The sequence below is a fragment of the Ursus arctos genome, unplaced genomic scaffold (genome assembly GCF_023065955.2).
Source record: "Ursus arctos isolate Adak ecotype North America unplaced genomic scaffold, UrsArc2.0 scaffold_28, whole genome shotgun sequence".
Classification (NCBI taxonomy): Eukaryota; Metazoa; Chordata; class Mammalia; order Carnivora; family Ursidae; genus Ursus; species Ursus arctos.
Window position 1 is genome coordinate 2,191,582 of NW_026622963.1, and position 15,516 is coordinate 2,207,097.

At 39.2% G+C, this 15,516-nt stretch overlaps 1 protein-coding gene across 18 annotated transcripts in view; it reads right to left on the reverse strand.

Annotated features, from left to right (window-relative positions):
- DENND4A (DENN domain containing 4A) overlaps positions 1 to 15,516 on the reverse strand; it is a 134,017-nt gene that overhangs the window by 10,362 nt on the left and 108,139 nt on the right. For all 18 annotated transcript variants that reach the window (XM_057303834.1, XM_057303836.1, XM_057303833.1 and 15 more), the window contains 7 exons: positions 13,520 to 14,607; positions 8,561 to 8,750; positions 4,492 to 4,586; positions 2,261 to 2,436; positions 2,020 to 2,166; positions 529 to 727; positions 40 to 294 (listed from right to left, as the gene is read on the reverse strand). In XM_057303834.1, coding sequence (XP_057159817.1) covers positions 40 to 294; positions 529 to 727; positions 2,020 to 2,166; positions 2,261 to 2,436; positions 4,492 to 4,586; positions 8,561 to 8,750; positions 13,520 to 14,607 — 2,150 coding nt within the window. The remainder of the gene's footprint in view (positions 1 to 39; positions 295 to 528; positions 728 to 2,019; positions 2,167 to 2,260; positions 2,437 to 4,491; positions 4,587 to 8,560; positions 8,751 to 13,519; positions 14,608 to 15,516) is intronic.

Here is a 15,516-nt window from a genome sequence, read left to right on the forward strand (position 1 = left end):
ACAGTAGCATTGACTTTTAGTTAATTTTTATTTTCATACCTTTGAATATTTGTTACAATGCTCAGAAGAAAGAATCAATCCAGGTAAGTTACTGGGTAAGTCAAGACGTCTAAAATACCACACCAGGTTCCAAAACACGATTGGATGATGGTCCACAAAGTCTGCCACTGTTATTGCGTGGTCGCCTTCATTTTCCAGTAAGCTTTCAAGCTCCTTCCATACCACTAAAGGACTAAGATATGGGACAGTGATAGGATCTGGACTGGGGAGGTGCCACTCTAATCCTAAAGAATCCTGTTGAATAAATAAAAAACCATAAATGGAAAATACAAGATTGATGATACTAAATCAATTAAAAAAATTCTTGTCAATGATTTTCATATAAATAGAAAATACTAGAATTGTATCATGGGACTAGAAACTCTTCTTGATATAAAATTGAAGCTAATAAGGCTATATAGGACAAGGAGAACAAAATCATATGTAAATCAGCAATGTCCAAATTTTAAAAAACACCAAAATACATACGGTAGCTCCTTGTAAAGTAGTTGGCAGGCTGCCTGTAGGAATGAGCTTCTGGCCTCCAGTGTCTTCCTTATCCAAGGGGCCGTAAGTACTAACGCTCCTGGCCATTGGAAATATTGGACATTTTGACACAGCTGTTTTTGATCTATCAGCAGGGATCTGAATACTGCGGGCACATGTATTTTCCAGCAGTTTAGATTTGCTTGGGCATTGAAAAAAGAAAAAAGCGTATCATTGTCTAGATTTATTTTATTTCATCCAGAACAACCAGTTCTTTAGAATCAGAGCTGGATACACAGCAAAGTAAATCAGATAAAGATGTTGGTCAGAATTTGGCTGGGGACTAGGATATATTTTTAAGTAGTCTAATCATGTTAAATTTCCTTTTTATCCAGTGAACTTCAAATACTCAAAAGTCACTCATTTATTAAAACATTTAGTAGACAACTTTTATACACCAGGAACCCCAGTAGGCCCAGAGAGTACAAAGCAGAGAAAAAAGGCACCTATTCCTTCAGGAGTCACAAGCTAATGGGACCCCGTCAGAGAAAGGGCTCCGCCTACGATCACGCCGATTTGCGTCTGCGCTGCCTAGGCACTTGGGATCAAACAGGTCAAGCCAGCCGGCCAGCACCCTGCAGGCATTTTTCCCTGCACAGGCAGTTACCAATATGACTTCACCTGCCCTGTTATGTATATGGTCTATCTGGCACTTCTCCAAAGTGGAGTCAATTTCAGCATTTGTTTTAAGTGTAAATTCACTTATATTAGGCTTACTGTAAAGTCTTACTTTGATTTTATAGTTCTTCTATCAGTTCTAAATGTTTTCTCAGGTTATTAAATATTCCAAAGTAAGTAAGTTAGGACTGACTTAATTCCTAAAGAGACAGAGATAAGAGAAATATGTTCACTGTAAACTTCAAGTGTTCTACAGAATTTTTACTTTTTTTTTTTTAAGTAGGCTCCACACTCAACATGGGGCTTGAACTCACGACCCTGAGATCAAGAGTCGCATGCTCTACCCACTGAGCCAGCCAGGTGTTCCTGGAATTTTTACTTTTAAAACACTAATAAACATTATCATATAAGAATTATACAGCTTAAACTCTAGGGATTCATAAAGCATAAACTATAACTGCTTAAACATTTAGGTTATTAGAAAATTTTAATGCTGTTTTAATTAGGGGTAAGAACTTAAGATTATGAATCTATTATACACGGAAATTTGAGAGAGAGCGAGCATGCATGTGAGCAAGGTAGCGGGGAAGGAAGAGAGAATCTCAAGTGGACTCCGTGGCCCAGCGCAGAGCCCAACGTGGGGCTCGACTCTATGATCCTAAGATCATGACTTCAGCCGAAATCAATCATTAGATGCTTAACCGACTGAGCGACCCAGGCGCCCCTAGAAATTTTAAATGGTCAGTTGATTTTTCTGTCATTTTCCGAAACATGTGTAATACATGTTAAAATATAGTTCCACATAATCATAATTACCTGTTGAGATCAGAATTCCCTTGAACAGAGATAACAGATGTGTCCAGACCGGAGGCTGATGTTGAGATACAAGACTGCCTTGTCTGAGTTGACAAGGAGGATGAAAAACGCGTATTTTCTGTAGACGGGCTTGGCTTCAGAAAGCATCTGCAACGTGAATCAAAGGACATTTTTGAGAAAAGAGAGATTCTAGGAAACAGGATCTTTAACCATGAAGGAAAAAGAAAGCACAAATCATTACCTTCCAGGCCGTCTTAAATCTCTTATCTCAATATTCAGAAAGGGCAAGAAAAGGTTGCCACAAAATGGGCATGTAGTATTGAGATTTGAATCATCTGCTGTCCAGCCAGCCATGATCTCCTCATCATGGACGAGACAATCACACGTTCTACACCGAGAGCAACTCGAGATAAGAACCTATGGGAGAAAACAGCGCTGTGTAAAGTGAGCCTGTTGGAGATATTATGAATTAAAAACCACTTCAATCCATAAATCTGTTAGAAAACTAAAAGTCAGAAGGATTCAGAAGTTACAAACAAAAAAGAATAGATTACATTCAGCTAAATCAATTTCAAAATTTTTACCTGAAAGACAACCTTGCATTCTGTGTGCATTTTTACCATTTATAATTAACTACAGAACCTGCCAGGGTTTTATTAATGAAAAAGTAAACCCAAGCACTAATTTGTTAGTACCCAAAATAGGCATTCGTAATGACATATTCTGGGTCTGTATGCTGCTCATTGTGTGGTCACCAGACCAGTGTGGGTCCACAAACTCTTTTTGGTTTGTGATGAGATAAGTAAAGAAATTGAGAAGAGGACTTAGAAACCTTTAAAGCAATTGGTCATTGCTGCGATATCTAAATCTGTAATCAATACACGTTTTTTTAAACGGTATCAGCCATGACAGATTGGAAATTAAAGACCCCAACAAAACCCTGGTCTGTCACTAAGGACAGTTTAAGCAGTGCTGCTCTAGATGGATGTAAATGTGTCCTTACATGAATAAGATACAGAAATTCCTGGAGCCGTCAGAAGCTTCGTCATTGTAATATCTGCGCTGGTCATTTATTTTCCAGCTACATGCAAATCTATTTTCCAAATTTATGCAAACTGGCCCGAAGAAGCAACAACACTCACAAATGTATTTGGGAGCATTTTTTATACAAAAGTTAGGGAAAACTTTTAATGTGTAAAAACATCACTTTTTCACTGTGAGAAAAAGAGGCACACAGCAGCGTCTCCAGCAGAGGCCTGCATCCAGCGGACACAACGACGAGCATGATGGGCAAAGGGGCACAAAGGCCGAAACAGCCCCACGTCCCCTCGTCATAAAAGTGTGCTTGCAGAGCAGAGTTGGTTTTTTTGTTTTGTTTTGTTTTTTTTAATGATTTTTTATTATATTATGTTAGTCACCATACAGTACATCCCCGGTTTCCGATGTAAGGCTCGATGATTCATTAGTTGTGTATAACACCCAGTACACCATGCAATACATGCCCTCCTTACTACCCATCACCGGTCTATCCCATTCCCCCCCGCCCCCCCTGAAGTCCTCAGTTTGTTTCTCATAGTCCATAGTCTCTCATGTTTCATTCCCCCTTCTGATTACCCCCCCTTCTTTATCCCTTTCTTCCCCTACCGATCATCCTAGTTCTTATGTTCCATAGATGAGAGAAATCATATGATAGTTGTCTTTCTCTGCTTGACTTATTTCACTTAGCATTATCTCCTCCAGTGCCGTCCATGTTGTAGCAAATGTTGAGAACTCGTTCTTTCTGATAGCTGAGTAATATTCCATTGTATATATGGACCACAACTTATTGATCCAGTCATCTGTTGAAGGGCATCTCGGCTCCTTCCACGATTTAGCTATTGTGGACATTGCTGCTATGAACATTGGGGTGCATATGGCCCTTCTCTTCACTACGTCTGTATCTTTGGGGTAAACACCCAGTAGTGCAATGGCTGGATCATAGGGTAGCTCAATTTTTAACTTTTTAAGGGACCTCCACACTGTTTTCCAGAGTGGCTGTACCAACTTGCATTCCCACCAACAATGTAGGAGGGATCCCCTTTCTCCACATCCTCTCCAACAATTGTTGTTTCTTGCCTTGTCTATTTTTCAGAGTTAGTTTTTAAGAGGTTCAGATGAGAAATAAAAGTTCAAAGAGAACATAGAAAAAATAAGGGATAACTAGAAATACTGACAATGGTAATGCTTTTCTATGTTGATAAACCCCAAAGGAAGCATGGGACTTTCCCAAACAGAGATGAAGCTGTAGGACTTCAGTATTCTGAAATACTGGATATTTTAAGTTTATTCAGTTGCAATATACACTCCAAAATTTGCAGATGCTACATATTTAACTTTTTATTTCTCTACCCCTGATCGTGAGCACTTCAGGAATGTACGTTTTAGAGGCAGCGTACGTAGTACAGGAAGCCGCTCTCTGGATTAAAATCGTACCTCCATTGCATAGTTCTGGAAGATATTTGTATTACTCGTGTTGCAGGAAGATGTCACTTCTGATTTCCCAGGTAAGGCAAACTTGGACAGGGATCCTGTTCATTAATAAAAAACAAAGAGCAAAACCATTACAATTCATGAGAAAGGATACGAAAATCTTTTACCTCCATAAGTTCTCTGAGAAAATGTCCAACTGTTCTATTCAAAATAGCAAAGGTAATTTAAGAAAAAAACAAATAAAAAAGGCACGCATTTTTGTTTTGAGTACAACCGAAAGGAAATGGGCTCTGACTCTACGGCTTCCCACAAGCGAGCGGTGGGAAGCCCCAGCTTCATTACTCACTTATGAAGTACTTTGTGGGTACAGGCTACTCACTTACGAAGTACTTTGTGGGTACAGGCTACAAGGCATTCCAGGCATTTGTAATTACTAATTTGCTGTTTCTCTTTTTCCATGTTTAAAATACAAGAATGTGTATAGTTCTAAGGTCTAAAACATACAAAATAGCTAATTTTATTTCCAATCATAAAAAGATTTACTGGCGATTCTCTGTCTTCTCAGGATCTTTTAAGATCTGGTACAGTAATCTTGTTCTTAACCATGAGGGAAGAATTTCCAAATATATTCTTAAGAGTAATGGGTATCAGTAGGTATTAAAACAACAACAACAAAAAGGAAGGGGAGTTCTGTGGTCAAATCAATTGTTGACAATGGCTATAACTTCTTAGTAAAACTGGAGGTAATCTATTCCTTTTCTTTTTTCTTTTCTCAGTAGTTACTAAGTGTTATGAATAAGTGCTTCACATTTTTATAAAGAAAGGTAAAAAAAAAATAAGTAATGGGATAAACTACCAGTTCACAAGAAACAGAGAAGACAGGAAAAAGCATGTTAAACACCAACTGATGTGGGAAACAAAGGCAGAAGAAAATTATTAAATTTCCTTACTACTTGCAGCCCATTGACTAGTCCTTGAGGTGGGCAGAGTGACCTTCCTCTAGGGACCCAACTGCCCGGATGGTTACACTTTGCTCAGGGCAAAAGGCAATCTTAGTCCGACCCCCAGGATCCTGTAAGTCTACTTTAACATACAAAAATTCCTTTGGAAACTTCCTTTATCTCTACCCGCTCCCCCCCAGATACATGTTGGCAAATGTCCCCCAAGCATATGAGCCACCGATATACATCTAAAGGGTCTCACTGAGTAAGGGACAGGCGGGGCTAAGTAGGGAGAGACACGTAGGGGGCTACGTGATCAGGCTCACAGAAATCCCAGAAATGCTGAGGCATAAGGAAACTAGAGATAAGGGAACAAACCAGACCACCCTCCCCTGGGCATCAGAGGTGGGGTCTTTAATGGCAGTCACATTGTGACCAACAAAGAATAACCAGACCACAAAGGAGAAGTAAGCCATTAAAGATGTTATCACCAGCCCTTATTCAAACCAACACGTCGCAAGAATAAGGCCACAAGCTCCCTGGTCAGTTCTAAATAAAACACTGTCAGTGGAGGCCCACGTTGGCAACTCCAGCGGGACCCCTCTCACTCCTGAGAGCCTTTTTTGTATCCTTGCTTAATAAAACTTTATTGCTTTACTCACTCTCCTTTATCCACAAGATTCATTCTTCAACTCCGTGAGACAAGAACCTCACTCTCCAGCGTCACGATCATAGGGATGCAGTCAGCATAGTCCAGACTAATGGCCCGATGCTTCAGTAAATAAACGACGATGGGAAAAGAAGAGACCTCTAGGGCTACCACCACTGGTCCTAGGCCGGCTTCACAGAGGGGTTGAGAGGGACAGAGAGGGCTGAACCTCCATCAACCTGTAAGCTGCTTACAGCTGGTGGTGATTGCAGTACTTCCCCTGATGGTTCCCCACAACCCTCTGTAATCCCTCTCTGCTAAAGCTAGTTCAGAACTGCTTTCTCGTACCTTCTATCAGGCTTGCCTAATGAAATCAGTTATGCGGGCAGCCTCCCTTTTACATCCAATTAAGCCAGAGCACCAAAGATTCATTTTAATAAACAGGAATCAGGTTGTGAGGTTTATTTCTTAGCACAACAAACTGTTCTTGTATGTTAAAAAAAGGGGGCTAATCACCCGACTTCTTCATGAATGGATGACAAGGGGGAGACAAAGAGAGGGAACAAAGAGGAAGTTAACAGACATCTCAGCCAAATGCAACAAGGGGACCTTGTCTGGATCCCAATTTGAACAAACCACCTATAAAAGGAGCTTTATGAGATAACTGTGAAAATCTAAACTAAATAAATATTTGATATAAAATATTATATCAAAACATTAAAAAATATAATAGCATTACAATTACGTTTTCAAAAAATGAATGCTTCAAAAAGATACATACTGTCCATGTTCCAAACAGACCATGCTAACACACAGTGTTAGAAGAGATGTTTATCTGTGAAGGGGGCAGTGACCACATGTGCACATGAGAAGAGGTTCTGGATATTGTTAACGTTCTGTTTTTTGATCTAAGTGCTGGTTACTCGGGTGTCCTCAATTTCTGAAATGTATTTACATACATAAAAGTGTACACATTACATGAGTAACATTAATAAAATTAAAAATAAGTTTATCAAATAATTAAAAAAATGTTTAAACAATTTTTTGGGAAAAAAACCCCAAAAAACAAAAAACCACTGGCCCAAAATGGCATCACTTAGGCTGAGTTCCCAACAGGGGCTTAACACCTAATCTAATTGCAGTTTCAACCTTCCTCAGAGTGTAGTCTTAACCAGTCAGTCAGGAATTTTCTGACCAGTGCTTGGGAGTCCGCCACATGGGCCCTCTCCATCTCGCAAAGGAAGATGAAGGAATCTGCGTGATAAGCCCCCCTGCCCTTCCCCCTAAGGGAAAGTGATTTTGCCTGGAATATCTTTCTCTTTTGCTAATAACTTTCTTGCCTCACCCTTCTTCTATAAAAACGCTCCATTTTGTACAGTTCCTTGGAGCTCCCCTCTACTTGCTAGATGGGATGCTGCCTAATTCATGAATTGTTTAGTAATGCCAGTGAGATCTTCAAATTTATTTGGCTGAATTCCATTTTTTTTAACATATAAAACATTAAAGTCCTTATATTTTAGAGCTACATATGGAAGCATTAATGAATAAAATTATATGCTGTCTGGAGTTACTTTGAAATAATCAAGTAGGCAAGGAAAAAAATGGTAGTACTATAGGAGGGGGAAAATAAAACCAGATTGGCTATTTGTTGATAACTGTTGTAATTGGGTAAAGGGTAAATGGGGGTTCACTGTGCCATTCTTTCTACTTCTGTGTACATTTGAAAGTCCCTACAATAAAAGCTTTTTAAAGTATCAAAGGCGCACATCAAAAAATATTATAATGCATCTCTTCCTCACACCATATCCTATGATAAATTTCAAATGGATTAAATATCTAAATCGGGGGTCAAATCTACTTGTGTATGGCCACAAGCTAAGAATGGTTTTTACATTTTAAAGTGTTAGAAAAAGAAAACGATAAAAAAGAATACGTGACAGAGAGGTGTGTGGCCCACAAAACCTAAAATATTTAAGATACGGTCCTCTACAGAAAAAGTCTGTTGATCTCAGAAAATGTTAAAAAGAAAACCAAAGAAGTGTCAGAAGAAAACACTGGTGAACCTAGGGAAGGGGACATCTTTCCCCATACCTCCAAATCCAGAAGCAGTAGGGAAGCACTGATAAATTTGATGACATAAAATTAAAAACCTCTGTGTGGCAAAAAAATAAAAAAGGAGTGGGAAAGGACGTTACTTTCTGAGTGAGAAGACAAGGAAGTAGTAAGAACACTCACTCATATATCCCTATATTTTTAAAGAAATAACAATAGAAGGATAAACCACAATGAATGAAAATGGTTACCTCTAGGCATAGGGAGAAAATAAGATGAAGGGGTGGGGATGGAAGGTAGACCTCTCTAAAAGTGCCTTGGTTCTTATTGTTTTGACTTTGGAGCCATGCAAATCTTTTACAAAATTAAAACAAAGGAGAAAAAAGTAAAGGTACCACATATAAATGCAGTATGACCAAACTGGACAAACCTTCTAAGGAGGCAGAACTTTCCAGGCTTGTTCTGCTGAAATCAATTCCCTTAGTCCCTGAAGTGGCACTGCTCTCTTGGGAGGAAGTGGCTCCTTCCAACTCATGGCAAACATCTTCATCTGTTAAAGAGGTAGATTCAGAATCCTGGGCTCCCACTGAAGAAAGACTGGTACGATCAGAACTTTGATCCTAAGGACATAATTATAAGCTTAATTTCCTTCATATTTAAATTTAATTATTTAAAATGTCACTCCTAAGGCAAAGGAAATGCCTAATCACTCAGATGATCAGTTAATCAACTACATCTATAGAAAGAAAACAACCAGTTTTACAACGGCTATTAATTTGGACAAACATGGGGAGGAAATAATTTAGACAGCATTTTTAAAAGTTAGATCAAAGTAGAGATACCTGTTGGTAAGATACCCTTGCTGACTCTGAAGCTTCATGTACTGTTCATTTTCCTCCCTGTGAATCCCAGCCCAGGATGATACTATTAGAATTGCATTTTATTCTTTTAAAATTTCATGTATGTTTACATTTTATTATTTTCCATAATAACGTAGGTTTCCAAGAAATGTATTTCCAATTTTCATTTTTGAGAACACCAAAGTGTAAGTTAAATGTTTTTCTGGTTATACCAACAATACGTTAAGAAAATCTGGTCAACAGGAATTTCTGTATAAAGCAAAAAAAATTTAAGTATCTATAATTCTACTGCTCGGATAATTTATTTTTTTCTAGTCATGTTTGTGTGTATGTGTGTGGAGTTGTTATTTTTAGGATTATTTGAATATTTGTATTGGCTTTTCTGCTATATCTCATTGTATTTTTAAAAGTGGGTGCTCTGGGAATCATACCCACCCAGTCACTGACAGTCTACTTAAAGTTAGCATTGTACCACTTTGTATATAATAAAATAACTATAATGAATGTCAGCAGAGTGAATCCCGTTATCACTGTAAAACATGTACATATATTGAATATTCCATAAGATAATGTTATAATTTTTGTTTTGGGCAATTACTTAAGAGGTAAAAAAGTAGTCTTTTATATTAACTATTTGCCATGTATTCTGTTCTTCCTTCATTCTTACAGGTCCAGTTTTCTTTGTGGTATTATTTTTCTTCAGCCTGAAGAACTTACTTTAGCATATCTCATATAACAGGTCTGCTGGCCAGGAATTCTCTTCTTTTATCTGAAAATGTTTTTATTTCACCTTTCCCCCTGAAGAATATTTTCACTGGATATCGAATTCTGGGTTGACAGGTCTTTTAACAATTGCAAGGTGTCATTCTAATGTATTCTTTCCTCCATGGATTGTAGTAAAATATACATGGTTAGTCAAATCCTTATTTCTCTGTAGGTGATGTGTCATTTTTCTTTAACAGTTCTCAAGATTTTTTAATTTTTTCCTCCTGGAAGCCATTTTATTAGCAGATGGATGTCTTTGCTTTTTAGCAGTGGTTTTTAGCGTAGAAGTGGTTTTCCCTGAGTTTATCCTGTCTATAGTTTACCGAGCCTCTTATATCTGTAAATCTAAATCCTTCACCAAATTTGGGAAGTTATTTCTTATTTAGTTCTCCATTCTTTATTTCTTCAGGTATCTTTTCTACCACAATCTTTCTCTCTAATACTTCTGGAATTCCAATTATATGTTATTCCTTTTGATACTGTCCCACAAGTCTCTGAGGCTCTGTTCATTTTTTTAAAATCTTTTCTCTCTCTGTTCTTCTAGTTGGACGATTTCTATTATTCAGTCTTCAAGTTCACGGATTCTTTCCTCTATCTTCTCCATTCTGCTACTGAACCATCCAATGACTTTACTTCAGAGTGTATTTTTTAGTTATAAAATGTGTTTTAAAAAATAGTTTCTATTTCTTGCTGACAATTCCTTACTTTTCATTTATTTCAAATGTGTTTTTCTTTAACTTCAGGGAATCTAGTTATAATAGCTGCTTCAGAGTTTCTGTCAGAATAATTTCAACATCTGTGTCATCTCAGGGTTGTCTTTCCCTTGGGAGCTGGGTCACATTTTCCTGGTTCTTTATCAAGTAATTCTGGATTTTATTTTGGCAGTGTGAATGTTATGTTGTGTGGTATGGATACGGTTATAATCTCTTGGAGAATACTGATGCTTTTGTTACAGCAGGCTTTGTTACTGACAAAGTTATGTTCAGACTGTAATTTGTGTTTCAATTTTTGTAGGCAGTGACTTAATTCTTAGTTTAGTCCTGTAAGACTCGTTTCTCGGGGCACCTGGGTGGCTCAGTCATTAAGTGTCTGCCTTTGGCTCAGGTCATGATCCCAGCATTCTGGGGTCGAGCCCCGCATCGGGCTCCCTGCTCAGCGGGAAGCCTGCTTCTCCCTCTCCCACTCCCCCTGCTTGTGTTCCCTCTCTCGCTGCCTCTCTGTCAAATAAATAAAATCTTAAAAAAAAAAAAAAAGAGAGAGAGAGACTCGTCTCTGCTGGTTCACCTTTATCCCACGTTATGTGCAGCTCAAGAGCTAGGCTGACGCTCGTGTGGGCCATTCACAGAATCTGGGAATCCCCTTCTCTTAGATTCCCCTCAAACTCTCCAGCCCACAGATGTCCTTCTCTGGCTCCTCTGTCCAGGAACTAGGGGGTTTCTCTTGACGTTTCAGCTGCCAGGGCTGCCACACCACACTGCTCTTGTAGCAAAGATGCACGAGAAAAGAAAATGGGGAATTCACCTCTGTCTGGGTCCCTCCCCACGATCTGCCTGCTTCTTCAGAATCCTTAGATAGTTGTTTTTTATGTTTTATCCAGGGTTTTTAGTTATAATCAGTGGGAGGGATGGGCTTTAGCAGCTTTATGTTTCCACAGTGGAGTTAGGACTCTCACCCTCATTTTTATTTTTATTTATAAGACTTATTTATTTATTTTAGAGAGCGAGCGAGCAAGCGCACGTGTGCGTACACACACACACACACACCCTGGGTGAGTGGGGGAAAGGTCAGAGGGAAAGCGTTGGAGCCTGACCCCACAACCCTAAGATCACGACCTGAGCTGAAACCAAGAGTCCTGTGAAGCTCAACTGATTGAACCACCCAGGCGCACCCTCACCCTCCTTTTTAAAGATGATATTTGCTGGATGTAGGAAAATAGGGTGGCAGCTTTTGTGTTTCGGTGCTCAAAAGGTATCTTTCCATGGTCTCCTGACATCAAAATTTCTGTTCAGAAAGACAAGTGGCAGTTTCTTCCTGTCGTTCCATTTGAAGGTAAGATAGATCTTTTCTCTGGCTCCTTTCAAGGTTTTGTCTTTGTATTCCATTCCCATCTATTTTAAAATTAGATGCGTAAGTATAGTTTTCTTTGCATTTATTCTGCTTGACATTTGTAGATCTTCTAAATATGTGAGTTGCCATCTTTAATCATTTCAGTAAAATTTTCAGCAATTCACTATTTAAATGTTCTTTCTATCTCATTGTGTCTTCTTCTGGAACTCAATTACATCAATGTTAGACATTTTCACTAAATCCCACATTCCTTTTTTTATTTTTCATTTGATTTCCAATCTGTTTCAGAGTGAATATTTACTACCGAGTTTCCACCTAGTTTACAAACTTTTTTTCTGTGTTTTGTCTGCTGTTAAATCCAACTACTCCATTCTTAATTTCATATCTTTTTTGGTTCTAGAATTTATACTTGATTCCTTTTAATAGATAATTATATGGTGAAATTTTCTACCCTTGCGGCTTTCCCTTGATTTTCTTGAACATATTAAAATCATCTCGAAGGCACTTGCTAATTTAAATACTAGGATCACCTGAATTTTTCTTTTGTTTTTTAGTTATGGCCCTGTCTCTTGGTATAGCTATTTTTAATTAAATAATATAAAAATTATACATAAAAAATTATAAGGACTCCAGATGATATTCTGCTCCCCCAGAAAGGGCACAGTCTTTCGTGGGTTAGATAAAGTCTGCTTATCTTCATCTAGTCACAGGCCGAGCTGAGTCAAGCCTAGGTTGTAGTTTTGGTTAGGTGCAGTCCAACTCTGGTTTGCCAACACTCCTAAGGCACAGCTCTGCAGGACTTCTAAAAAGGGCTCCGTGTGTTTACCAAAGCTCCCCTGGCTTCTACCCCCACCCCCACCCCTGGAATTTATGAACTCTTTGTGACTCTATTCCCAACACCATGAAACTGCTGAAAACTCTCATTTGTCAGAGATTTTTTGCTTACCTTTTTAGCTTCCTGTCTCGTGCAGGATCAATATTTGGAAAATGTCCTGAAGGAAAAAACTGGTGTATCTGAGGACCCTCAAGTCTCCAATTTTGTCTCTCCAGCTCCACAAGATCCCCAAAGCTCTGTGTTCCCCTCACCTCTCCTCAGTCCTCTAAGGCAAAACCTGGATTTGCAACCCCTTGCTCTGTGCTGGGAATCAACAAACACCCTCAGGGGAAAAGCAGCCGTGGAAATTCCCGCTCATCTCTGCAACTCTCTGCTATACTCTTACGCCTCTGCTTTCTAGTTGCTTTAGCAATTCTCTGATTACTTTACACAGATACTTCATAATTCATTTAGCTGTCTGCTCTTGGGAGATATGTATATAGGTCTATCACAAGCTACTCCATCCTAACTAGGAGGAAAAATCAGCCGGTAATTTCTGAAGGCATGCTGGACACTACCTGAAAAAAAATCTGCATTTTGAAGGCAATAATAAAGCTCCGTAAGCATTTTCATATAACACTGATTTTTACTCGAGCTACAAATCATTTTCTTTTAAAACTGTACTATAAACATAACCTTAGAGAATTTTCATTCCTTATTATCCAAGTCCAAATTCTGATACTGAAAAACCTTATGCATCCAGAGTCCTTTTTGGTAAAGTTGTGTTTAAGGAGCATGGTAAAAAGGGACATTTTTGCAAGAAAAGGACTTTTGGTGGTGGAGGAAGGTAGAAGGGAAAGTAGAAAACGTGAAGAGAACTTACTTTAGATGACGTGGTGTACATGGTGAATCTTGAATACCATTTGCTGGCTTTCTCTGCAACTCCTTTCCCAGCAGTGAACATACTGTTCCTTAGAACATCTAGTTTAGGTACCAGCAGTGTGTCTAAATTAAATGAAGGTGATGAATCTTGAGATTCTTCCCTAAATGGGCAAGAAGGTGAGAAGGCTGGAGAAGACCAGAGTCTGTCCCGTGGTCTCTCCTCGGTTTTTGTGTAACTTCTAGACTTGGTAAGTCTCACCGGCCTCGGAGACTGGGGAGGCAGGCTAGACCTTCTGCATGCCTTGGCCGGCGGCGGGCTTCTCTTGCTGGCTGACTTGCCATCGCACGCCCGCTGTAAATCGACGCTCTGCGTGCGGCTGGCCGGAGGGCCGCTCATGTTACTCATATACATCACAATCTCTTCGGCTAAGTCACGCCTGGCGGACGGAGTTGAAACGCTCTTGCTGTCTTCATCATCCTCTTCCTCCTCCTCCTTTTGCTGCTGCTCGGTCTCGGCAACCAGAAGAGAGAGGGGATCAAATCCTGTGGCAACATCAGTTTTTTCAGAAGGTTTTGCTGAAAAGCTGCTGCTCATACGCTGAATCCTCTTGGGATTTTGTGAAACAGGGTACCCCACTTTTGATCCATCTGCCTCACTGTCTAAGTCTTCCAAATCAAAAATAACAGGAGAATCCACTTTATCCGCCAAACAATTAGAACCATAGAAAGGTGTATCATCATCACTAGATTCCTTTTCGAGACTGTCTCTTTTTGATCTTAAAGGTGGCTTTCCAATATCAAGACTAGTTGGTCTTGTGCTTTTTGAAATAACGTTTGAAAGAATTTTTGCATCGGCTCCTAGTTTTTCAACCATATCTCCAGGGCTTGCTTCCTGGTTGATTCTATTGAGCATAAGTCCCATCAATACTCCTCCACTAAGATTGCGGTTTCTGCTTTCCCAGGAGAGTCGCTGCTGCAAATTAGGTTCGTCGTCACTTTTATGTCTTTTCCTGAAGCACCTACTTTGACTGTCTCCTGTTTCACTTGTACCCTCAAAAGATGATAGTAAGAGCAGCTCAGATGTGCTTTCTGAAAACCAAGAAAAGTGTTTTTAGCCATGAAAAATGTAACGTGCAGATATAAGATGTCTTAAATATTTAAAACACTAGTAATGAAAATGATAATACCGAGTACTCGCTAAGTGCCTGCTATTTGACAGACACTATAACTAGGCACTTCATTCACATTACCTACTGTAATCATATCAACATCCTTATGGGGTGAGAAGAAACTGACACTCAGAGAGATGAATTAGCTAGCCCAGAGTTATCCAGTCCTTAAGTGATGGAAGTGGGATTCAAATCCCACTAGCTATAAAGGGTATGCTCTGAGACATAAGCATGTACTGCTTTTTAAACCTTATAAATTAAGATTAATATTTACCTTTCTTGGAGTGGGAGATACAGGCTTTCAGCTGAAGAATAAATAAGTCATGGGAATAAAAGGCATAGCACAGGGAATATGGCCAGTGGTACTGCAATCGTGTTGTATGGTGACACATGGTAACTACACCTGTGGTGAGCACAGCATACCCAGAGAGAAACTGAATCACTATGCTGTACACTGAAACTAAGGTGACGCTGTGTGTACGCAAAGAAAAAGTTTTAAGGGGCGCCTGGGTGGCACAGCGGTTAAGCGTCTGCCTTCGGCTCAGGGCGTGATCCCAGCGTTATGGGATCGAGCCCCACATCAGGCTCTTCCGCTATGAACCTGCTTCTTCCTCTCCCACTCCCCCTGCTTGTGTTCCCTCTCTCGCTGGCTGTCTCTATCTCTGTCGAATAAACAAATTAAAAAAATCTTAAAAAAAAAAAAAGAAAAAGTTTTAAAAATGCACCTTTCTTATATTTAATAATAATAATAATAAATTTATATTAATTTCACTAAATTGATTAAACAATGGTTATACAATTGTGGTTGAACTGGATGACCTTGAGATTC